The sequence below is a fragment of the Biomphalaria glabrata genome, chromosome 5 (genome assembly GCF_947242115.1).
Source record: "Biomphalaria glabrata chromosome 5, xgBioGlab47.1, whole genome shotgun sequence".
NCBI lineage: Eukaryota > Metazoa > Mollusca > Gastropoda > Planorbidae > Biomphalaria > Biomphalaria glabrata.
Window position 1 is genome coordinate 35,457,155 of NC_074715.1, and position 25,478 is coordinate 35,482,632.

At 35.8% G+C, this 25,478-nt stretch overlaps 1 protein-coding gene across 2 annotated transcripts; it reads left to right on the forward strand.

The window, feature by feature from the left end:
• Positions 1–244: 244 nt before the first annotated feature.
• LOC106062008 (uncharacterized) lies at positions 245–24,802 on the forward strand. 2 transcript variants are annotated; one of them, XM_013220265.2, is made up of 5 exons: positions 245–522; positions 16,711–17,588; positions 18,406–18,670; positions 22,113–22,281; positions 23,354–24,802. In XM_013220265.2, the coding sequence occupies exons 2-5, from the start codon at positions 16,852–16,854 to the stop codon at positions 23,467–23,469; spliced, it is 1,287 nt and encodes a 428-aa protein (XP_013075719.2). In that variant the 5' UTR covers positions 245–522; positions 16,711–16,851; the 3' UTR covers positions 23,470–24,802. The 2 variants fall into 2 exon arrangements, with proteins under 2 accessions (XP_013075719.2, XP_013075718.2); XM_013220264.2 differs by lacking the exon at positions 245–522 and adding an exon at positions 7,223–7,535.
• The last annotated feature ends 676 nt before the right edge of the window (positions 24,803–25,478 follow it).

Consider the following 25,478-nt stretch of genomic DNA (forward strand, 5'->3'; position numbering starts at 1 on the left):
AGTTTTTAACCAACACCTTCCAAAACAGACTAGCTCTAGTAAATATTTAATCTCTAACACATTATCCTACCACTTTCATAACAACAGCATAAAAAGAGACGAGTATATAATAACCCTGTATCAACTGTTTGACAGTTACATTAGCGTATAAGTCTTTGGTCCCATTTTTGCTCTCTTTGGAGAGAATCCAAATCGAGAAAGTCTTTTTTTTTTGTCCACGTCAATATGTCAACGATTGTGGACAATTCATCAAATCTGTCCTGGCTAGAAGTTGGCTGTTGAGCAGGACAATAGATAAAGTCTCAATCGACAGCAACGACTTTCTGGTCGATATCTGACATAATATAAATGAGCTGGCAGAAAGAACCTGCCTATCACCTTGGTCCTTGTTAGTCTAACGTAGAGATTGATTGCCCTGTGCACTTCATTAGAACTGAACTGGATTTGAACACCGCTGTTTCTGTAATAAGTGTGTTACAATCCGTTTTCAGTTTGATATTTAGCCGTTTAATTTTAATAACGGTAAGTTTGACATGTTGAATAGTTTATTTAATTCAGTCATTTTTTTACATCTATGGTATTAATGCTCTTCTCATATGTTATCAGACGTAGTGAGCCTAATAGTCTAAGATAAATATTCATTGTATTTACTATTTATTTGAAACTAATCTAATTTTTTATACATGATTAGCACTAATTTTTGCTACGTACCATGAGTTCTTGGTCTCTCCCAGACAGCTTAAGGCAAAAAGATATATCGTTACAAATTGTATATCAAACTTGCACATTAGGATATACATTTCAAATGGACTCCGCACATTAGGGATCGCAAGGGCAGCAGGAATGTTAAAACCACAACACGCAGGCATGTTTAAGACACAACACACTAGGCATGTTAAAGACACAACATACTAGGCATGTAAAAGACACAACATACTAGGCATGTAAAAGACACAACATACTAGGCATGTTAAAGACACAACACGCAGGCATGTTAAAGACACAACACGCATGCATGTTAAAGACACAACATACTAGGCATGTTAAAGACACAACACGCAGGCATGTTGAAGACACAACATACTAGGCATGTTAAAGACACAACATACTAGGCATGTTAAAGACACAACATACTAGGCATGTTAAAGACACAACATACTAGGCATGTTAAAGACACAACACGCAGGCATGTTAAAGACACAACATACTAGGCATTTTAAAGACACAACATACTAGGCATGTTGAAGACACAACATACTAGGCATGTTAAAGACACAACATACTAGGCATGTTAAAGACACAACACGCAGGCATGTTGAAGACACAACATACTAGGCATGTTAAAGACACAACATACTAGGCATGTTAAAGACACAACATACTAGGCATGTTAAAGACACAACACGCAGGCATGTTAAAGACACAACATACTAGGCATGTTAAAGACACAACACGCAGGCATGTTAAAGACACAACATACTAGGCATGTTAAAGACACAACATACTAGGCATGTTAAAGACACAACACGCAGGCATGTTAAAGACACAACACGCAGGCATGTTAAAGACACAACACGCAGGCATGTTAAAGACACAACACGCAGGCATGTTAAAGTCACAATACGCAGGCATGTTAAAGACACAACACGCAGGCATGTTGAAGACACAACATACTAGGCATGTTAAAGACACAACATACTAGGCATGTTAAAGACACAACATACTAGGCATGTTAAAGACACAACACGCAGGCATGTTAAAGACACAACATACTAGGCATGTTAAAGACGCAACACGCAGGCATGTTAAAGACACAACATAGTAGGCATGTAAAAGACACAACATACTAGGCATGTTAAAGACACAACATACTAGGCATGTTAAAGACACAACATACTAGGCATGTTAAAGACACAACACGCAGGCATGTTAAAGACACAACACGCAGGCATGTTAAAGACACAACACGCAGGCATGTTAAAGACACAACACGCAGGCATGTTAAAGACACAACATACTAGGCATGTTAAAGACACAACACGCAGGCATGTTAAAGACACAACATACTAGGCATGTTAAAGACACAACACGCAGGCATGTTAAAGACACAACACGCAGGCATGTTAAAGTCACAATACGCAGCCATGTTAAAGACACAACACGCAGGCATGTTGAAGACACAACATACTAGGCATGTTAAAGACACAACATACTAGGCATGTTAAAGACACAACATACTAGGCATGTTAAAGACGCAACACGCAGGCATGTTAAAGACACAACATACTAGGCATGTAAAAGACACAACATACTAGGCATGTTAAAGACACAACATACTAGGCATGTTAAAGACACAACACACTAGGCATGTTAAAGACACAACATACTAGGCATGTTAAAGACACAACATACTAGGTATGTAAAAGACATATCATACTAGGCATGTTAAAGACACAACATACTAGGCATGTACAAGACACAACGTACTAGGCATGTTAAAGACACAACACTCAGGGCTTGTTAAATACCAACTAAATAAATCAACTTGGATTTAAAAAACTAACTCCTACATCTCCGTGTAAGCTCACTTGACCATACAAATTATCTTGACGACACTATGTCAAACAAATTCTCTTGACGACACTATGTTAAACACATTCTCTTGACGACACTATGTCAAGCAAATTCTCTTGACGACACTATGTCAAACAAATTCTCTTGACGACACTATGTCAAAATGCTTATGTATTAACGAATGTTAAATTTTAATTTGTTTGTTAGTGGTTTAGGGTCAAACAGTATTTAGCTTATAGTCGCTCTGTACTTTTCATATCATTTAATCTTGTTATATATTAACTGTCCTATAGATTTACTGGGTATTTGTACTTAAGTCTCGATCTTAGCATAGCATGTGTACTATTCATATCATTTTATTAGTTGGTAGAAGGTCTCAGTTTCAGCGTCACAATCTGAATGCAGGTTAAAATATTTTCATTGCTTTATTTCCTTTGCCCTTTCAATACATGGAAATAATATCTTGATACCGTTTCAATAATAAAATAGCACAGTGTTAAGGTTTGACATGCTTGTTTGCATTTGTCACATAGAGCACGCACTCACTCATTGGATAAATATTACATCACTCTGGATTATCATTGGATTAAGAACTGTTGAACAATACTTCAGTTTTGTTGTAGGCCTATACACTTTAACAAATCTCGTGTCGAATTTAATCAAGGGGGGAAAATTGAAATTAAACTTCCTGATTTGATAATCTCGCACCAATTTGTCACTCGGTCTGCCAAAATGTCTGGGACTGGACTGACAAACTTTTAGAATATGATTTTGAAAGACTAGTTTTTTTTATACAAAACTTAGAACACCTTTATAACAGAAGTTAGGGCCAAAACAGTTCATTTTAACGGGGGCCAAAAGTTTTTCCCACGCACAAGGAATACTTCGTACCATACAAAAGTAATACCTTAACTTTTTTCAAAGTATAAAGTGTGTAATCATTCCTCGGAGTGGAGGTGCCAGGCCTTTGATGCTCATTAGCGAAAATAATAAATAATGTGTGTCCTTAAAACAAGTTTGAGAAAGAGAGAGAAAGAAAGAAAGAAAGAGAGGGTGTATGTGTTTGTTGTATGTGTGAGTGTGTGTGTGAGAGAGAGAGATAGTGTTGTGCTCCGACTAAGATCACTCATTAAATTTCTAAAATCTATAAACTATGTATCATAATAATAGATTGAGAGATGAGGTTTCTAAATTAAGAAACAAATCTCTATATATAGATTGCATTTATTTCTATCTGTTCAAATCCTATCTCGCTATTTGTATTGAACGTGAAGTGATTGTAAAAAGAAGCCCCTCTGGAAATTTAAAAAAAAAAAAAAGTTTTGGGTCAGTGCACATGAATCTTCAATGTCTTCAATATCGATGTTCCAGTAACAGGATATTTTAGGTCTCTTATTTCAGTCTTTGTTCAATTTAAATATGTGCTTCCGAGCCAGCATAACACCTCTAGCTGACTTCAAAGCCAGTATAATACTTCTAGTTGACGGCATACAAAACAATATAAATATATATAAGAGTCAGAGTAAGAACAATCGGGGGGGGGGGGGGGAATAAAAACCAGACTACGTGTGTGTCTTTGTGCGTTGTGTTTCACTAATTGTTTACCTCTAGTATATGTGTATGTATGTTCTTTGTTCGTTGTGTTTCACTAATTGTTTACCTCTAGTATATGTGTATGTATGTTCTTTGTTCGTTGTGTTTCACTAATTGTTTACCTCTAGTATATGTGTATGTATGTTATTTGTTCGTTGTGTTTCACTAATTGTTTACCTCTAGTATATGTGTATGTATGTTCTTTGTTCGTTGTGTTTCACTAATTGTTCAACTCATTGAAATATTTATTTCACTCGCTCACACACACACACAAAAACAGTGTAATCGGTGTGTATGCATGCTGGAAATTGCATCCCAGTAATATTTAGTGGTCGAATAGAAGAGCATTGGGTTCCTGATAGACCTGCCAGGGTTTAAACCCTAGTTGGAAGCATATTTTATCTCAGAATTGAAATACATTGCAGGGTTCACTTTGTTAAGAATGCGAGGCTTATGGGTGTGCAGCCTACTCGGCATAATAATGGCAATGTCTTAGATTTTGACTATTAAGGTTGAGTGCAGTATTTCACTCTACTACGAAGACCCAGTTGCGACCTGCATATTTTGTCACATCTGATATAGATGTGGTAGGTTTGGCACAGAAGAACTACTAATCGTTGGCCGATTAGATCTGTTCTAAAATGTTTTACATGTTTCGGATGTTCCTTCAGAGTTGAAGACAGTTTACTTCCTAGTCCAAACCTCCCGCAGGACGACAGGGAAAGAGAGCGGGCAGGGTTTGAACCCGGGACCATCGAGAAGTGCAAACGACAGTCCAGCACTCAAACCGCACGAGCAGACTAAAGACCTGCAGCCATACGAAAACACATGGTGTAGAACCAGGCACAAACAGGGAGTGGAGACGACGTAGGCCCAGTAACGAACAGACACTACAGTGACAAGAGATGCCGGTAGAATGGACCGTGTCCATGTTGTTTTGCCTTTTTAAGCGCGAGCACAAGACGCCATCTAGGGGAAAAAGGTCACGTGGATATCGAGGTGGCCGGTGTGGCCTCAACAAGTATCCACTCCACTACACACACATAACATACTCTTGAACCTTAAGACAAGGAAAAGCAAAGTCAATTTCCCAGATTTGATACATAGAAAACCTTCACTCGGAAGACTTTTTTCGACAATTTTGAGCTGGCTTGTTAAAAGCTATGTCAGATTGCGGTATCATCATTTTAAAACTTTTTTATTACAAGCTCTTTGCGTTAAGTCTGGCATTCGGAGGCAGCTAAATGCTAAATGCAAAATAAATAAGAAGTTAGGTTACATTTATATATTGCCCACACACAACTACCATTGCAGTATAGAATCGAAGCTCTTATCTGATTGTTATTCAGTTTTTTACATGTGCTGTAAATAATGTGTTGACTTTCAAGTGGATCACATCGTTTTATTGCTGTCCCTAGTACACAATGTGTGGGCTTTTCTAAATGCTACCGTGTAAGTTAACTGAATGTCTTCATCAGAGTAAAGCGTATAACATGATATATAGGTTTAATCTATATATATAATTCTCTTCTTCGCTCAACAGTTTGGACGAGCAAGAAGTAAAGGAAAGATCACTCTCTTATTTCTGCGGATAGTCCAAATGGACGCACAAGTCCAACTAACGCCACAGTAAGCGAACACAAATCGGGTTAGGGTTCCACCGCTGGCTGCCGCCTTCTCTGTTTCCACCAAGCGTGCTCTTGAAAAATGGTTTAAGTGTGTATGAGATCCAATTGAGTAATAGCCCAATAACACCATTCCTCAACCTCGTAGTGACCCGATTCATAATGCGAGACCAGATTTCTGTTGTCGTAAAAAAATATCTATAAAATATTTGTTTTGTAATTACAATTTAAAATTTTTTAGTGGCTAGGTCACCATAACATTCACGTAGTTTTGTTTTTTCCATGTTAAAGACAATGCTGTGGTTCTAATAAATACCTGAGAGCTTTTCGTTAGGATTTACTTTTCTATTTGCTACATCAAAAAACTTTTTTTTAGACCTTAAAAGATTCAAGGTTGTTTTGACCTTTCTCCGGCACTACCAGCACTTGCGTGCGTTAGATAGGAACTGTGTGAAGTCTGAAGTCAGGAATCTATCCTCACTGCACAAATATGTTAGAACGTTATTCATCTATTGAATGTATCTCTTATTTATTATTTTAATTTGAATGTTATGAGTTAGTAGATTTGAGTACGAAGTTATGTTGAATCACATTTCTAAAACTTGGACACTTTCTAATTTTCTAATGATAAAATTCACATAAATTGTTACCACTATATTCCATTGCATTCAGTCTACGTGATAAAATTCTGTTAATTTTATTTTTCTGGATTTAAAAAAACATTTATTTTTTTAGTCTAAATAATAAAAAAAACAAAACGAACTCAGGAGAACATGAGTAGAGCCTAAAATATAGACATTTTTTTTTTTCATTTAAGTCATTTGGTTTGAACTGAACTTCATTCATAATGGTTTGTTTGTTTGTTTTTATGCTAGGAAAATTTGCTATTATTGCTGCCCTAATTTTTAGTTGATCGAATTTAAATACAGAGGTCTACTAATGTTACTTATTAATATTCATTTCAAATGCAGCACGCCCATTCCACTTTCTATTGACTTCCTTGTCTCTAAATTAGATCCAAGTAAGTACATTAGACTAAAAGCTTTTAGACTCGTTCTGAATATAGGACGTCACCCATTCGCCAGTATTGAATCATCGGAGCGCTAGCAATAGTCAATATTTCAAACGATAAAGCAGCCAAACCTTCTGTGACTTGATACGTTCAATGCGATGTTGGTAATGGGGAGGGGAAGGGTAAACCATAAAAAAGCCTAATGTGTCAACACCAACACTGATCAACTCCATAGATTGTCGATGCACCCAAAGACACTGACCTAGCTAAAATAACCTTATCTGTTTATTAGCTTCGCCCCACCCGGCAAACAAAATCGTAGAAAGCAATCTTGAATGGCCAGGTACGCTTCAGGAGGCTCAACCGATTTTGTTCCATACAAATCTTTTTTTTCTTTTCATCGATTTCTTGTGATTCTAAGCCGATTGAAATGAGACGTTTCGTTCCTAGCTCTTTCTATTATAAATCTTCGGACCAGACCTATTTTCTCTTCGCTGAACCAATGGAGCGGGTGGAGAAACGTTACTGTGATAATGCTGTTTGACAACGGGACTAAAATCTAGTCTACAAGCGTTATATACAATCTATAGGCTCCCTTTAGCTGTCCAGTTTTCATTTGGTCTTGTTACACACATTTCGAAGGGCTCTAAATCTAAAATTTGTTTATCTTCAAATTTAAAGGAATATGTTTCAACAGTGAAGTTATTGATCATTCTATAAGAGTTTAAACAGTAAGTAAACAAAATGTAGTCAATACACTAGAGTAGTTTATGCTTTAAAAAATACACTAGATTCATTTTTTTAGCGGCCCCCGAAAGGGGAATAGACGCAATAGGTTTTGTGTGGTCTGACTGTCCGTCCGTCCCTCCCGTTTAGATCTCGTAAATTAGAAAAGATATTGAAAATCCGACATCATGATATTTTAGACCATTCAAAGTTCTGATGCAATGGCTATTTTTTTCTTTTCTGTAAGCGAAAAATTTAATTTTTAAAATCAATTATGCAAGCTTTTTTTTAAAAAAAATACACCATTTTGACAACTATTCACTATTAATAGTAACAAATTCGGGAGGCTATTTAGTAAGGGAGATAACCATTTACCATATTTTTAACACATTTATTCAAACTGTTTTAGATTTTTTGTCAAAAAAAATAATTTTTTTACAATTGTATTGCTAAGTTAAGTAAGTTCTGTCTTACTAACTACTACATTTACAAAAAAAAATGTTTACTTTTTTATAAAGAGAAAAAGTCTCTATTTAGTATGCATATAAGTGGAATTTAAAACAACAATTAATAAGTAGTTTTTCATGTTATCGTGTGAACTGTAGCACCTCTTAGTGTCTCGCACTAAAGGAAGAGGAAAATTTATTTTTTTTAAGGAAATGTTTGTTTTTTTCCTGAGGCTTTGAATAAGAGATTGACCCTTTACAGAACAATTAGATCAATTAGATATAATCATAATATGACATTAGTTAGGCCAGGTACACATCTAACGTCTCCTTCACTTTTACCTACCCATTGGTCTGCTGGACCGTTGGGGCACCACACAATATCTGTCAACCTTCTTTCTCCATTCTTCTATGTTATTTGCCTTTGATAGAATTTCATTCTGATGTTCTTTCTGAAAATATTGAAGCCTTCCTTTTTACCTGCCTGGGTTTCCACACAAACTGTCTTTGTAACCTTGTTAATTCTGATTTCGATAAATATTTTGTCAATCCGTATTGTGCTTAATTGTAAATATGCCTACGTTGGACACTTCCACGGGTCATACTATTACAGACACTTATTAGAAATGAGGAAAAAAAAAGCTTTATCACATTCTTCAACATTTAGTATTTTATGACATGTAAAAACAAAAAGTAATTTTAACATCTTCTAAATACATTGTATTTTAAATAGATCGAAAACGATTGTGTAAAAGTTATTAGCTTAATACTTTCTTTTTGCATGGTTATGAGAGCCGTTGGTGCACCAATGTTAACGCTTTCATAACTTAACATCAGTAGTACTGTCCAGCTCGACCCTAGAGCCATATACCTTTTTTCTTTTTTTTTTTTTTTGTTTTCCTTGTTTTCTCCCGCTTGCCACTGAGTTCTGTTGGTTCTAGTACACACACCGTCTACACACACTCGTCTACACACACCCGTCTACACACACCTTCTACACACACACTCGTCCTCTACACACACCTTCTACACACACCGTCTACACACACACCGTCTACACACACACCGTCTACACACACCGTCTACACACACCGTCTATATTTCTTTAGTTTTGATAACGCTGCTCAAATCACCAATAAGCTTTTTGACTTGCATAAAGGCGGTTTATGCAATTCTGGCAAACATTTCTGGTTTATACTTTGTTCTGGTGACAGCAAAGTAGAGCTGCTAATAGGTGGCATCCTTCAATCTATGGTAGGGCTTTAGGGCTGGTGAAGACCTTCGTTTCTTTATAGATGTCGATGTTCTGTTTATTCTCCCAAAAAGGTCTTTTTATTTCCATAGCCTGCCAAACTGTCTTTACCTTTGTCATAATCAAGACGTCGGCTTATGAAGTTCTTTGTATACTAATAGTGCAGCTTATGTGATCTGAAGTAATTAAAAACTACATTATCAAAACAGACTCGCTTAATAGTAAAAAAAAAAAAAACAGTTTCACTTTGTAACGAGATATAAAGACATCTTCGTAATAACAAAGGCAAAGATTAAAATAAAACTGAACTTGATTGGCTCAACTTCGTTTTAGCATCTGGCACAGGATTGCAGAACACGTGACCAGAGTCTATAAGATTTTTTGTTAGGCTTTTCAATTACCTTTTTAAAATGTATTTTACATAAATCATGCCAGTTTTTTTTTTTTCTTGTTTTTTTTTGTCTTTTATATTATTTATGATATGTCAAAATTCTATAAAGTCTTTGAGGGTCTCACCATCGCTAGAACAGGCCCACTTTTGGTTGGGTCATTGAGATAGTCCTGATACGTCTTAAGTTCTGTAAATAGAAACTAACCTCGTGATGGAGAATCTCAACGGAAGCTTACTATTCAACCAGAATAGTTTCAAGATTTGCATTTAAAGAGTTTTACTTCAGGAAGTGACGCATTCGATATAAAAAAAAAGTTCATTCTCTAAGTGTGTCGACCATAACAAGTGCTATTGATTATTATTAGAAGGTTATATCACTGCTGGAGTCTTGCCGACATAAACATGACTGCTTTAACAACTGAAATTTTTAAACTGTCGATTGATTAAAGTTGGTCAACTGGTTGCTTAAAGTAGGTCAACTGGTTGCTTACTTTACTGATTCATAAAAACTATTTCATAAAGTAATCTTACTACTACCTGAATCACTGGCGGATCAAGGGGGGGGGGGCGGTAGGGGCGATCGCCCCCCCCCCCCCACTCGGCCGACCCCCCCCCCGGGGGGCGGACGAACTTTAGTATAGGATTTACACAATTTGTATACGAATTTATTACTTATGTTAAAAATATATACTAATTATTTATATTTCAACCTATTTTTAGATTATTTCGCCCCCCCCTCTAGTATGTTGGCAGATTTGGTGGGGTCGGGAGGGGATGATGGTATCAATCCCGCCCCCCCCCTTAACTTTCGAGTGGGGGGGGCGGTCCAATTTATTGGTAGAAATCACAGCCTGCTAACAAAATCAATTAAATATCTATATCTTTGTAACTTGTTATTGATATTTTAACCGATCTTTATATTATGTCGTTCCCTGTTTGCCGATTGGTGGGGGGAGGGGACGAATACCTCTTCTGCCCCTTCCCACCTAAACCCTTTGAGTGGGGGGGGCGGTCCGTTTTAATTGAGAAATCATAGTTTGTGAACAAAATTAGTTGAATTAATATATAAATTTTATATTATGTCGCTCCCTTTCTGGTATTTTGGCCGATTCGGTGGGGTGAGGGGGGGGCGATTGCATTTACTGCCCTCCCCACTCTAGCCCTCTGAGTGCTGGGGGGGGCGGTCCTATTTTTGTGGAGAATCATAGTTTGTGAATAAAAGTAGTTGAATATCTATATAATATAAACTACGTATTGATATGTGACCCATTGTAAATATGTCGTACCACACTCTATTCTCAAATTGTATCATTAGTAAATTTAAATGAAAAAGGGTTGTACCAGGTGGGAGGGGCGATACATGGAATCGCATTTCCCCCATCGGACAAATCAATACTTTTTCTTTTTGTATTATAGTTAAGAAATTACAAAATTAAAAAAATCTGTCACTAATATAATTTATATATACTATAAATTAAATTCTTATATCGAGTCGCCCCATACCTATTCTTTAATGCCAAATGCAATCTTTAGCAGAAATTAGTAAAGGAGCGAGGATTAATCGTTTTCACTCTACCGCCATTCCCATTTCCAGACAGAGTTTTTGTAATTTCACATAAAGTTATCATAAGTATTTTAAGAAAGACTTTGCATTGGAAAAGTTAGAATTCAAACGAAATTTTTCAGTATAAGAGTCATGATTGAGATGAGTTCTAAACTCAAATAACGTTTTCATAGTCGCCTTTTCCCAACCTTTACTCAATCTGATATTTTTCTGATATTTGGGACTATAACTCACAATTTATGCTAGAGTCTTCCTGAATACTATTTATCGAATGAGTTTTTTTTCGGCGGCGATCCTCAAAGCAAAAATCTAAATACGTGGGGTATCCTATCTTTTCAAGGAACAAATCGGTTTTATTTGCAATGTATTATGGGTCTATAAATTCAAATTATAATATTTTTCAAGTACAACATTATTCGAAAGGTCGTTTTTTAATAGTATGAATAATGAGCTTCAGGTCAGGAGAATGCGTTCAGGTCAGAAGAATGCAAGAAAATGCTTTTGGCGTCGGGGCTTCGCCCCGAACTTTATTTATGGGTAATGAGTTGTAGATGTCAGGAGAATGCGTTTCTGCAATGAAGAATGCAATAAAACGCTTTTTGCGTCGGGGCTTGGCCCCGAACTCCATTGATGAATAATGAGCTGTACTTGTCAGGAGAATGCGTTTCTGCAGTGAAAAAAGCAAGAAAACGCTTATGGCGTCGGGGCTTGGCCCCGATCTCCATTGATGAATAATGAGCTGTACTTGTCAGGAGAATGCGTTTCTGCAGTGAAAAAAGCAAGAAAACGCTTTTGGCGTCGGGGCTTCGCCCCGAACTACATTGTGAAGAATGAGCTGTACTTGTCAGGAGAATGCGTTTCTGCAGTCAAAAAAGCAAGAAAACGCTTATGGCGTCGGGGCTTCGCCCCGAACTCCATTGATGAATAATGAGCTGTACTTGTCAGGAGAATGCGTTTCTGCAGTCAAAAAAGCAAGAAAACGCTTATGGCGTCGGGGCTTCGCCCCGAACTCCATTGATGAATAATGAGCTGTACTTGTCAGGAGAATGCGTTTCTGCAGTGAAAAAAGCAGGAAAACGCTTATGGCGTCGGGGCTTCGCCCCGAACTTCACCAGAGAACCTTATAGCGCTGCCCCAGTTGTTTTGTTTTTCGCCGAAGGTTGAGAAATGCTGCTTTTTTTATTCTCATATTTATATATATATGTGTGTGTGTGTGTGTGTGCGTGTGTGTGTGCGTGTCTGTGTGTGCGCGCGCGCGCGCGCGCTGTATGCACGTTTATGCATAGGGTTAGGGTTTACTGGGCGTTAGGGTTAGGGTTTGGAAAAAAATCGCCCCCCCCCACTCCAAAGTTCTGGATCCGCTAGTGACCTGAATGTAGGTTTATAATTTATGCGTAACTCTAGCGATCATTTTCAGTATTGCATGAAGGTATAAAAGTCCTTATGTACAAAATAAATATTCTTACTGGAGTCTACGTCTGTAACTACTTTCCGGACATGCCTTGAAACATCCAGACAGGATTTGGGCTAGCATAACTCGACGTTAGAAATAATTAAACTAATGGATTTTACTCCGCTCTTCGTTTTTTTTTTTAAATCAATAAATGCGAAAGATTATGAAAGCGTTTCTTTGCATTAAGTGTCCTGCTAGTTAGGGGGAGGGGGGACGTAGGCTACATTGATTCTAAGCGTTTTGTGAAATCACTGCATTAAATTGTTAAGACGCATTCAACTGTTTTTAAGAGAGACATCTTTAGAATATGCGTTGTTATAATGAATCGTTGAGAGTTATGTGCCGATGAATAAGGGAAGCAACTTCATTCCCCAGCACCTTTGTTTCACGATTTACTTCACTCCACTCTATTTCTTAACTTATATTTTTATTGAATTATCGATCCTGTTTTCTTTTCTTCTTAGTGTGTGTGTGTGTGTATGCTCAAATGAGAGAGAGAGAGAGAGAAAATTTAACACAGAAAAAAAAGCATAGAAGGGAAAGGAGAAGAGAGAAAGGGGAAATAGACGGAGCGATTTTTGTGTCTAGCCCATCCAAAACGAGGCTCTCTAAATCGATACCATCAACTTATTGTCAGTCTGAAAGCGACTTCGAATGGGCTCTACGAAATGTCCTCTTAAATCTCAGGGATTTGAAATATGCACAACCCAAAATTAAATTAGAAGTACAAAGTTCAGTCTAAGCCAACTAGCCGGTGACAGCTGAATTCTATGCCCAAACCACAGTGGAGGTTAGTCATTACAAACTTCAGGACCAAGACGTGAAAGTGTGCACATTTCATTACTGTTTATTTACAGGCGGTATTAAATAGCTGGAGTGCATTGATGCACACGGTGTTGTATGAATTGAAATGGAAAACACGGTCTAAACAGCAGGAGGGATTTTTTTTTAATGTTCAAATAAATTAATTACATGAATTTGGGAAATTTTCGAGAATAAAGTTTTAAATACGTCATGTATGCTATCAATGTTGTACTAATACATTAAAAGCACTCATATGAAACACTGCAGTCATCCTGAATCGAATGGCAAACATTGACATTGCCATACACTAGTTAGCCTACTAGGTGTGAATTATTTGTTTCAAATCAACGATTCAACTTTGTATTTTACAATCATAGCTTTCTCCTATTTCCAACCAGGAAGAAAGTGTAAAGCATAGACTGATATATAGATAGACTAGATCTAGACTGGACATGGAGATTTTTTAGCACTAAAATAATGTGAAATTTTTTTAGAAAGTTGGATCAAGGCGTTGTTTTGTAAAGTAGTTAAAAGTATAGTTTGTTTGTTTTTCAACACTAACCTATGTAACATATAATTTAATTTTTAGATCTAGATCTAGTAATTGAACATAAAAAATAAGAGTACTCTCGTCTCATAATTATTATTTTGCAATTTTTAGATACATAATCTAGAAAGATCTAGGTAATCAATCTATTTAAATGTACATAAGATGATTCAAATCAACATGAATTATTTCCATCTAGGATTTTTGAAACATTATCTCAATGGAAACAAACAGGAAATGGCTTTGTTTCATATATTTGCGTGAATATCTGAGAAATGATTTTGCATTATTTCTAAACTTTGAAAACTAAAGATCATTACTTTTCTAAGACAGAAAAGATTGATTGTGGCGACTCCCCTTAGAGCCTAAAAAAAAGAGTTTACGTACATAAAAATCTATATATGTATAGGTCTGTGAATCGATCAGTCGCGGATAAGAATTTATTTCCGGTTTCCAGTCTAGATATAATATATAAGTCTATGGTGTAAAGCTAATAGTACAACTTGTAAATATGAAGAGACAAGAGATAAAGTGATTTGAGTCAATTTATACTATATTAGGCATGTTGTTTGAGATGTATTATTACAATGTTTTGCGTACGCTGATTATCCCAATGTTCGTTTTCTTTGCTTATATATATATATATAAGCAAAGAAAAAAGAAGAAACTGTCAATCAACTCAATCCTCTTCTTGTTCTTATAAGAATATACAACCCCCCCCCCTCGAAAAAAGAGGCAAATAAAAATTTCCAGAACTAATAATATTTATAATGAGGTGTTTAAAATTTCTTTTTAAAAATATTTTTTTTTGCTTGAAAACATTTTTGGGTCTTATAATTGTAATCATATTTTATTTCTTACATATTTGTTTTGTGTTATTATAAAGATTGTTATCAATACAAGTACACATTAAAATCCTGCTCAAGTCTCCGTTTGAACAGCTTAGAAATACAACCGAATCCAAAAAAAAAAAAAAAAAGAAGAACGGTTCAAAACAACAACCGGAAAAATAAAAACGGCAATAATAAAAGAAGAATGGTTTCAAATAAAAAGAAATTGTCCATAGGAAGTTTTTTTCTTTCTTTCTTGAAATGATCGAAGAAATGCAAGTCTTCATTATTTCTTGTCTTGGTTACAGTTACATGAAGCTTTGTCAAGTGATCTCAAGTTGTTTCATGTCTTGGTAGCAAAGTTAAATAAAGCTATGTCAAGGAATCTCAAGTTATTTCTTGTCTCCACAATAGTTTCATGAAGTGTGTGGTTGGACATTCTGAACAGCTCATTTCACCGTATACAACAAGTGCAGACCGTTTTACATTACATTTAGCTTTGAAAACCTTACTTCTTAACTTGGTAACTTCATAACTTGGTAACTTCATAACTTGGTAACTTCATAACTTGGTAACTTCATAACTTGGTAACTTCATAACTTGGTAACTTCATAACTTGGTAACTTCATAACTTGGTAACTTCATAACTTGGTAACTTCATAACTTGGTAACTATGTAACTTGGTTACTTCGTAGCTTGGTAACTTTGTAGCTTGGTAACTTTGTAGCTTGGTAACTTTGTAGCTTGGTAACTTTGTAGCTTGGTAACTTTGTAGCTTGGTAACTTCATAACTTGGTAACTTCATAACTTGGTAACTTCATAACTTGGTAACTTCATAACTTGGTAACTTCATAACTTGGTAACTATGTAACTTGGTTACTTCGTAGCTTGGTAACTTTGTAGCTTGGTAACTTTGTAGCTTGGTAACTTTGTAGCTTGGTAACTTTGTAGCTTGATAACTTCATAGCTTGGTAACTTTTAAGCTTGGTAACTTCGTAACTTGGTACTTGCTGTGTTCTTTTCTTTAAATACAAAATAGCATTAATGATTAATTTGAGTATAAATGAGGATACAATCCTAGTTTTATCTTCTTATGTTGGTATAGAAAGTGCAATCCAACTAGTCCAACTATCGTTATATTAAATAATTTTAATTGAGCTTAATCTTGGAAACATTTGTAATCCTCTACAGAAAATAAATCTCCCAAACAAAGATATAACTAAACAAGATTAATGTTGCGGTGACATCAGCCCTTAGCACCACATGACATTAGGTAGCTGACATTCATTACATTAACATTGAATCTTCTTAATCTTTTAATCTCTTCCCAATATTGTTGATGAAAGGAAACGTCAAGAAAAGAACAACATTATGGAAGAAAATTTAAATCCTTTGAACAATAATTGACTCATTTATTTTGATTCCGATTTCAGACAAAAGATAGAGATTAAGTTCCGTGCGAAGTTGCAACGTACAAATAATATGTGGACAAGCACGCGCGCGCACACACTCACACACACACACACACATATACATATACATATAAATATATGTTGATTTTAGTATGAAATCCCCAGTCGTTGTTTACACTCGAGATTGACAATTGATATCCATCTTCTATCCTCCTAAACTTATTGATAGCACTGAGTTGACAAACAACTACAAAATATAAAGTAAATACACAATATTATGCATCAAACAAGGCATTTAGAAAATAAGATCCTAGTCTCAGGGCAGAGTTAGCTTGATATGTCACATTTGTTTGTTGTGGTTTTTTAGAACATGAAAACAAAGTGGCGACTAAAGCATCGAACTATTTTTTTTTAAATAGTTATCGATCTACTAATTTTTAATACTATTAACAGATGAATTTTGAATGTTTATATTTTACAGTGTCTTCAATTGCAAAGCAAAAATCATCTGGGATGTAGAGTTTGTTAGCATTCGATACTTTTGGAGATTTCACTTTCACTTCAGTAGCTGGCACTGAAAATAGGAACATATAAAGTAAGAAATGTTGAAAACTCAAAGATAATGCGCCCAAGAACTGCTCATGCCCTGAGGGGTCCTGCTTGCTCGCTGAGTGACATCATTAAGTTTGGGTATTTACACCAAGTCAGAGCTCTTATTTCCACTGGCCTTGACCTCGAATCAAGAGATGAGAACGGCAGAACACCTCTCCTGCTTTGTGCGTTTATGCAACCCCCAGATTGGGGCGCCAGCATCGCCATGACGCTGATCGAACACGGTGCAGACATGTCGCAGAGAGACTGTCTCGAGAGGAACGTACTCCACTACGCCTGCATCTACGAGAGAGTCAAGCTAGTTCGTATCCTGCTTAAAGCCGTCGACTTCGATCTTAACCAGGCAGACTACGTGGGCAACACCCCCCTTCATTACGCAGCTATGTCCGGCAATGTGGCTATTGCTCAGCTCCTGATTCAGAGCTTCAAAAGATACCGGATTAGTCTAAGTAAGCGCAATCATCGAGGCAGAACGGCATTGGACGAGGCACTACTGTCCGGGCACGTCCCCTGCACTCAGGTGATTCAGGAAGAGCTGGCTGCCAAACAAACCGGAAACCTTATCAAGGACGTACGCTTCGCCGACTCGGTAATGAATGGGGTTGAATCAGGTCCAGAAAGACACTCGGAAAGAGTTCTAAGACCCAAAACAGCAGCCTTCCCTTCTCGTCACTTTAGAGCTGCATGTATCGACGTATTCGATGACCCAGTTAGGTCCAGTACCAAATCAATGCAAATCAATACAAGGTAAAGCATCATTAGTATCTTTTTATTGCTGTTATATAAGTTTCTTTGCAAAGCAATTAAAAATCTACACCACACGTACTTTACTTATAGTCAAATACTTAATGAAGTAAAAAAACAAATAGGGGCGATTCAGAATGCCTTACGTTTACTAAAAAAAAGACCATGAAAGTTTTTTTCAAGTCTGAACAAATTACTGGGCTGACGATATGAAGTCCACATTATAATGGCCGACACATTGGCCAAATAACTGAACTTTACCTACATTAGACCATTGGACTTGTGGTGCTAAGGGCTGATGTCACCGCAACTATGAAGATGTCTTTAATTTTGCTTTCATTTTTAGTAGGCCTAATTATCTTGGGCTAAAGCTCTAAGTAATCGTCCTCCACAACTTTTTTAGTTGAAATCTGTGAAACATTGCGATATATAAAGAAGATGATGTAATGGTCGTCTGTTTCTATGGTTGACGCATAACGAGGCTGGTATGTGACCAACTCAACGACCAACCGCCCTTACCTTCCCCAACCAATGTCAGGTGCCCATTAGAGCTGGATGGACTCAAAGGCGTCCTATAAATCCCACAATTCAAAATAATATAAAAGTAAACATATTTTTTAGTTTGTTTGTTTTGTAGCTACTATTTTTCTTTTTTTTCATAAAATAGCTATGTGCATTTCCAGCGCTGTATGTAAATAGTACATTGGGAAACGCTGAATTGGAGTGGTATTGGTTGATGTTTTATCTCCAGATAATCACTATCACATGATTCAAATCAAATATGTCGCTCGACTTAAACTCAAGATAACTATGTCCACAGAAAGTCTGGTAGTTCTTCCAGTTGTAAAGACTATAAAAGAGACGAGGAATTGATCTTTTGCGCACCCCGTGAAGATTTCCGGAACACTCCAGAGTACGTTTTCCGGCTGGTCCGCGTGCCTTATGACCCAAGCAGCGTAGAACCTGTGAGTCTGCACGACACCACGTATCGTAGCAATTGGACTGATTCTAGCAGCAACAGTAGCCAGTCCCAGCAGACGACAGGAGCCGAAGACTGGAGAAATCAACTGAAAGTTTTATTTCAGGTAATTCTATCACGGACGTGCTCCCATACATTTTAGCGAAACCTTATAATTAGCCAAAGCTTTTTCTTTATTTTCTTTGAATGTCATTGGCACATGAAAAATGTTGAGAGCCATTCAATGCGCCCTTCACAGCATCGTTTGTTTTTTATAGAGCAGGACAAAGAAAAACGAAAAATCGAAGGCTTTATTTAGTAAATAGAAACTTCTTTCCTTCTGTATTGGATCACATCCTGGCATTGATTTATAATCATCCATATGGTAATAATGTTCTAACAAGACAGTGGAACCATTTCTTTTTAAAACAAAGTGTCTTTCTATAAATAGAAAGTCAACCAATTTTTTTTTATGGCAGTGTATTTAAACAGTTATTTTTAGTTGGCAGCAAAAAGGAAAAAGCCACTACTGGTTTATGCTGTCCGCCTGTTTGTCACGTTTAGATCAAAAAACTAAAGCAGTGTTTTAGAAGATTATATTTAGTGGTCCTCGGAAAAGGAAAAGGTGCTATTGGATTTGTGGTGTCTGTCCGACTGCGTGTTCGTCACATTTTATTCTTTAAGGCTATTGAAAATAAAATTTTACAATCGCCTGTTTCTAGCTTAAACTAGTCGAAACGATCTTGTGATCTTCTATAAGCAAACTTTTATGTTCTTATTTTATTAAATGTATTATTAAAATGTCATTTGTATACGTCTTTGTTTAAAGACAGGTTTAAAGGTCTTATAGTAGAGCAGTTACACCAGTCTTATAGTATAGCGGTTACAGCAGTCTTATAGTATAGCGGTTACAGCAGTCTTATAGTATAGCGGTTACAGCAGTCTTATATTAGAGCGGTTACACCATAGGCTATAGAATCTTAGATTTTGCTCATTAATTTTCGCAACATTTTTAAGTAAAATATTTATATTACTCAATTTAATTTATTTGTTTAAAACTATTATTAAACGTGCGTTTTGACAGAGAAAAGATAACTTCTTGTCTTATGGACGAGTCTTGCATGGTGCCCCAACGGTCCAATAGAGTCACTAAGGGATAGGTATAGGTAAAGGTATTGTCTTTAAAAAAAAAATTTACTTCGTTCGTACCTTCAGAAGTGAAGATTATTACGTCTAAGTCCTGACCTCGTGCAAGACGGCAGGCGATGGTAGCTGAGGATGGTAGCAGGGGATGGTAGTGGGCAAAGCAATAACTCAGGAGCAAATGCACGCATATCACACAAAAATGAAATGTACACATTTTATGTACATACATATTAGCATTTTTTAACACAGTTTAATTGTCAGTTCGCCTAATGCACACACTACGAAGTGCGCAGTGGTAGCAATGAACTGTCAATTTACATGTAAAACAATATCTTCATCTTTCAACTCGGTCATTTTAAAGCAGGCGACAAACAGGACATCCTGCAGTGTCAGATTGCGGTCATTATTTCTCTTGCTGATATCATCGCATGGAAGAAAGTTTAAAATTCTATGTTAAAGAAGATAGAACTGTGATTATTGTTACCTCTAATTAGAAGAGTCATCATATGAGCGTAAACTGTTTGTTTTTTAAAAGTACGCTTAATTTTTTATATTAAGAATAACTACTATAAGGTTCCTATTAGTCTATTATCAAAAAAGGCTAAAAATGCTATTTAAAACTTTTTTTCACCTTCATGTTTTTCATTCTCAAAAATATCAAAAACCTGCCTTTTTTTATCTTCTAACAAAACAAAGAGATTCAAGGGGTCCTCTTCGAGTTAAGAAAAAAACATTAACGCCCTTTCTTATCTTGTTTTAAGTTTGCATGATGAAAATGACACTTCGAGTTACAAGTGTTCTCATTAGTTATCGTGCTTTATCTTATCAATTATAAACATTCGTTTTGTCCTACGCGTATCCGTGTGTTAATCTAGTCGTGTATGTTAATCTGAAACTTCAACTCTGCTAAGTCATTGGCTTTCCTGATATGGACATAACGTTCCATGCTTTAATGGCACTAGGGAAAAAGGAGGAATTGTACAAATTTGTCCTAGCATATGGATTAAAAATCTGCCTTTATCTTTATCTCTTTCTGACCATTTTTATTAGGTTGTGTTTTTGGTTTTGGTTCAGTGTTTGAAGTATTATTGCTACTTTACTTTAAGTCTTCTTTACTGAAGTGTCTCTAAATTTAGTGATGTTACTATTGGTGAATGGGAATATTTGTTTGTTATAAATCCCACGGCCACAATATACGTCTGTTCTGTTTTCTTAATGTTTTCTTGAGTTGAGGTATCCCAAATAGAGGACGCAAATCTAATATTGGTCTAACGAAGGTAAAATGGTATTTTTGTTTTATGCTCATGTTTAATGTGTAAAAATGTATTTAATAAACCCTTATGGTTTATTCAAATTTGTAAATAATTTCGTCCATTAGGGGATTCCGTGATAACTTTTAATTTAACACCTAAATATTTTGAGTTTTTAGGCTGTGAAACTGGCTTACCATGAATATTGCTCTTTACAATTGGCATTTTTTATGGAAAGACATTCTCCAATTTGATTCTTATTTCTGTAATTCGTCTAGTTCTCTTAGTGAAATTTCAGTATCTTGTGTTGTTTTATTGTTAAATCATACTAAGTGCGTGCGTACCTTGTGAGATGAATTACTATTTGCAAGCTCGACACATCAGCATCACATTACATATAATGAACAGATACCAACAGGAACACAGACTCAATGACCAAGTTGACTCGAGGTGAACTTCAAACAATGTTTAATACAGAATGGGCCACAGTCCGTCACTAACAGCGATGTTTGCCCCTCAAGAGTCTAGCAGTAACTGATTAATAAAAGTCTATTCTAATCTCTAACCCAAAGTCTATGTCGTCACTATAAAATGTACGTTCACTGTCGGTCTAACAAGGTGCGCAACCCAACTAACTCAACTAGCTATCTAACATATTGTTGTTGATCTGGAGCTATTAATTACTACAGCAAATCCTGAACCCTTGTGTGCAATTGACCAGCAAATACCAAATATTTCCTGAAATACATAGATCTAGATTATTCTAGATGCAGCTTCTTAAGATTTACGATTCTTCAAATACTTCAAATGAGGAGAATCATATGCATATTTTAGATCTTTCTTCCGTTATCCACAGTATGTAGAAGCGATTTCGTCAGTGTTATCTATCCCTATAAATAGTAACCTAGTTATGGTTTTTTCGGGATTTATCCCTTGCATTCATTACATTTTCTAAGTTTCAATGTTGAGTTGCATACATTGGTCATAAAAAGTGCGATTTGTGATATAACAAATTATATATATATATATATATATATATATATATATATATATATATATATATATATATATATATATATATATATATATATATATATATACAACGATGTACGCTAAATGTGATATCCATTGATTTAATTCAGTTGACATTTCTGTCTTGTCTTCTGCCTCCAGGTGTATGAACATCAGTGTTCTCCGTCATGGAGAACTGCCAAAGCTGCTGAACAACTCTCAGGCTCAGATCAGGAGCAATCAACTCCTTTGGATGAGATTGATGGGGATGATAAAGAGAAAAAAACTGGCAGACAACAGAGCGTTAACTCTAGAAATTCTAACTATGCTGGTACTGATTCGAAGTTATTTCCCCTAGTCAAAAAAAAGCATATTAGGTGACGATAGAATATATGTCTATAATTTCTCAGCCATTATTTCCTTAAATTCTAAATTATTTCACACCTAGAGTAATTTATCTTTACAGTTTTTCTTACAGACATATCAGATTCTCCCCTCTCCCAAATAGGCCAATATATACGTTAAAAGTGGGGGCTAACCCAATCGTAAGGACATTAAAATACTAGTCAATATTTTCACAGTTGAAATATATCGTGAGAAAATTACAGATATTCGTGTATTTTATTTTACATTTCAATAAGGCTGATGAGAAGGTTTTAATACAATAATGTTTCTAACCTGGGCTACGCTTAGCGTTGGACTGAATTCAAAATTTTAGATGTCACATATGTATTTAGACTAGGACTGTTGACAAAACTAAAATGTATAAAATGAAATCACCTGCAAAAAAAAATGATAATAATTACAACAAATATACTCACGAAGAGAGTGCAAACTAAAAAAAAGAATCGTAAAAATCAAATAAATCTTCTTTTTTGGGGGGAGGAGGGGGAGGGAAGGGCTGTGCAGAATCAAATTTAAAAAATAGATCTGGGTGTAATGCGTGTAGTACAACACGCAATGTTGATTGTCAAGGAACAGTGTAGTGACAGTTTGGTCGACAACTGGGATCTTTCAATAAAACTCCTAGAGATTTCCAAATCTTTTCCAGTCTTCCTCTTCATTTTCTTACATTTCTCCTTAGCGCTTTCTCTTTTTAGCGCTTACTGTACTATAGAGATGTCTTTGGAACAAGAACTTGATTAAATCAATGAACATTTAAAAAAAAAACAACAGAAAAATGTAATTAACTTTAGTATAAAAATTGCATATGACTGTATGATAGAAGCGTTCTGATTTTTTTTAAATGGTTATGGCCTCAAACAATAAATACACTGTGAAATTATACTTATTGCTAAAGATATGTTTTTTACTTTTAAGATTTTGCATACACAGATGATATTATAATGCAACACTTTGAAAGGGATTATATATAATGAAATATTTCTTTTGTTTCTCCTTAGATACAAAAAGACGCCAGTCTAATGTTCGAGTCAATAAACTTAAACCTAAGGACACTGCAACTGACGCTACTTCTGAGTCGACCATTCGACCACTATCCAGTAAAAAACGAAACTAAGATCGCTAGTTGTTTGTTTAGGCTAAGGCCTATTTACAGTTTCTAGTAAGCTGGGATCTATTTACAGTTTATAGTAGGCTAGCATCTATTTACAGTTTCTACCAAGAGCTAGGACCTATTTACAGTTTATACCAAGCTAAGGCCTATTTACAGTCGCTACTAAGCTAGCGCTAGGGTCTATTCGCAGTTTCTGTTCTTATCTCTTATCTAGACCAATCAAATGCTGAAAATAAAACCATCATTAGCCTTTGTACATATATTAATTTATATTCTGTTAGTCTCTATACAACATTCTTAAACACATTTTGTTTTGAAAATAAAAGTATGGGATATAAACATTAAAATATGTGTTCACTTTACAAAATCCCGCGATAATAAGTGTGTATATGCTCGTCTGGCTATGTGTTGACAGTCATCAGGTTAGTACCGAACCCTGTGTTATCCCCCTGCTGTCCGTGACCTCCGTGACTATGTCGAAGGCGCCGCTTCATCTAGGTAAGGTCGACTTCAATCACGAAGGTCACGACGAAATGATCTTCATTCCTGAAAGAACGTTACAAACTTGCAAGTCAAGAACGAGCACTGCGTTTTGATTTCTTGTAAAGGTCTTGCAATTCTACTTGTGCCCCTTGTGCCACACGCCCTAACACTGCTCTAGAACAAGTTTGTCGCCAAGCCAATACAAAATGGAGGCAGCAGAGGGTGTGAAGCCAAAACATATAATCTGATGGGGGGTCCTACTGCAACTGTTTGTCCAACTACCAGCCATAGAGGCATATAACATCAGACTCTCAGACTACAGACCATAAAGAAGGAAATTGGCAAATGACAACGAACTAATTTTTCCACGTACCTTTCCATCTTGACAAGTTTCGTTCTCTTTCTATTTTAGAAATGTACTCTCCCTATGACTGAATTAATACATTGTTATATATCCTTTAGTAATATTCAAATTACGCGAACCGTCAACCCCTACAATGAAAGTCAAGGGACAAATGATGATGAATATTCAAATTTCAATAAAATGAGGCATAGAATTTTTTAAAATGTTTTATCCAATGCTTTGTGTTAATAAATAACTTTTTTTTTTGTTTTGTAGCTCTTTTTTTTAAATGTTAACCAATTTTGAAACATTTTTGTTTGATTAAGTTATATCTTTCATTAAGACTGACACCTGTGAAGCTACTCATCCTAATGTCCAAAATACTGGCACATATTATGTATAGACCTACATATATCAACATTTTGCTGAATATTTGTCACTGTCAATTATGTGTCAATAGTATCAATAAATCTACTCAAGTGTGACACAAAAAGCTTGAATTAGACAAGACCAATGTTGTTGTTGTTTTCAGTTGTTAATGTGAACTTTGTATTTAGATAATTTTTTTTTATGTGACTTTAAATGTACCAGAGAAATTCAGTTTGTCATGATAATCCCTTCAATTTGTCTTGATAATCCCTTCAGTTTGTCATGATAATCCCATCTTTATGTGAAGCTGAATAGTCAAAAACAAGGCAGTGTCTATTACAGAGCGACGAAAACCATCACACCTCTTCCCAAGGGATCTCAAAGGAGCGTTAAATGTGTCGAAACCTGGTCGTAGTGGCAAAATTTGGCAAAGGGGGGGGGGTCATGGTCTACAAGAACATTTCCTGATCTTTTATAAGACTTTCTAGCCAATTTTAAATCAAGCATTTAGCACTGCATTAATTCCATACATTGACAGTTGAATGCACAAACTTAATATGTTAAATACCCATCAGTTTTACCATTCCATCTCAAAGGTTCCATTGGCTCCAGGTGAATGCAAGAATCTAAAATATGAATATTAATTTGATTTATTTTGACTATTTTCTATTTGAAACAATTGTAAAGAGATATGCAAAATTGTGTTATCAAAGCATCTAAAGAGTTCTCTATGTGGTTGTATAACGAAAATAAAATATCGAAGGATCTCTCCTTCAAAGACTGATAACTAATTGAAAAGCTGCCATCTATTTTTAAT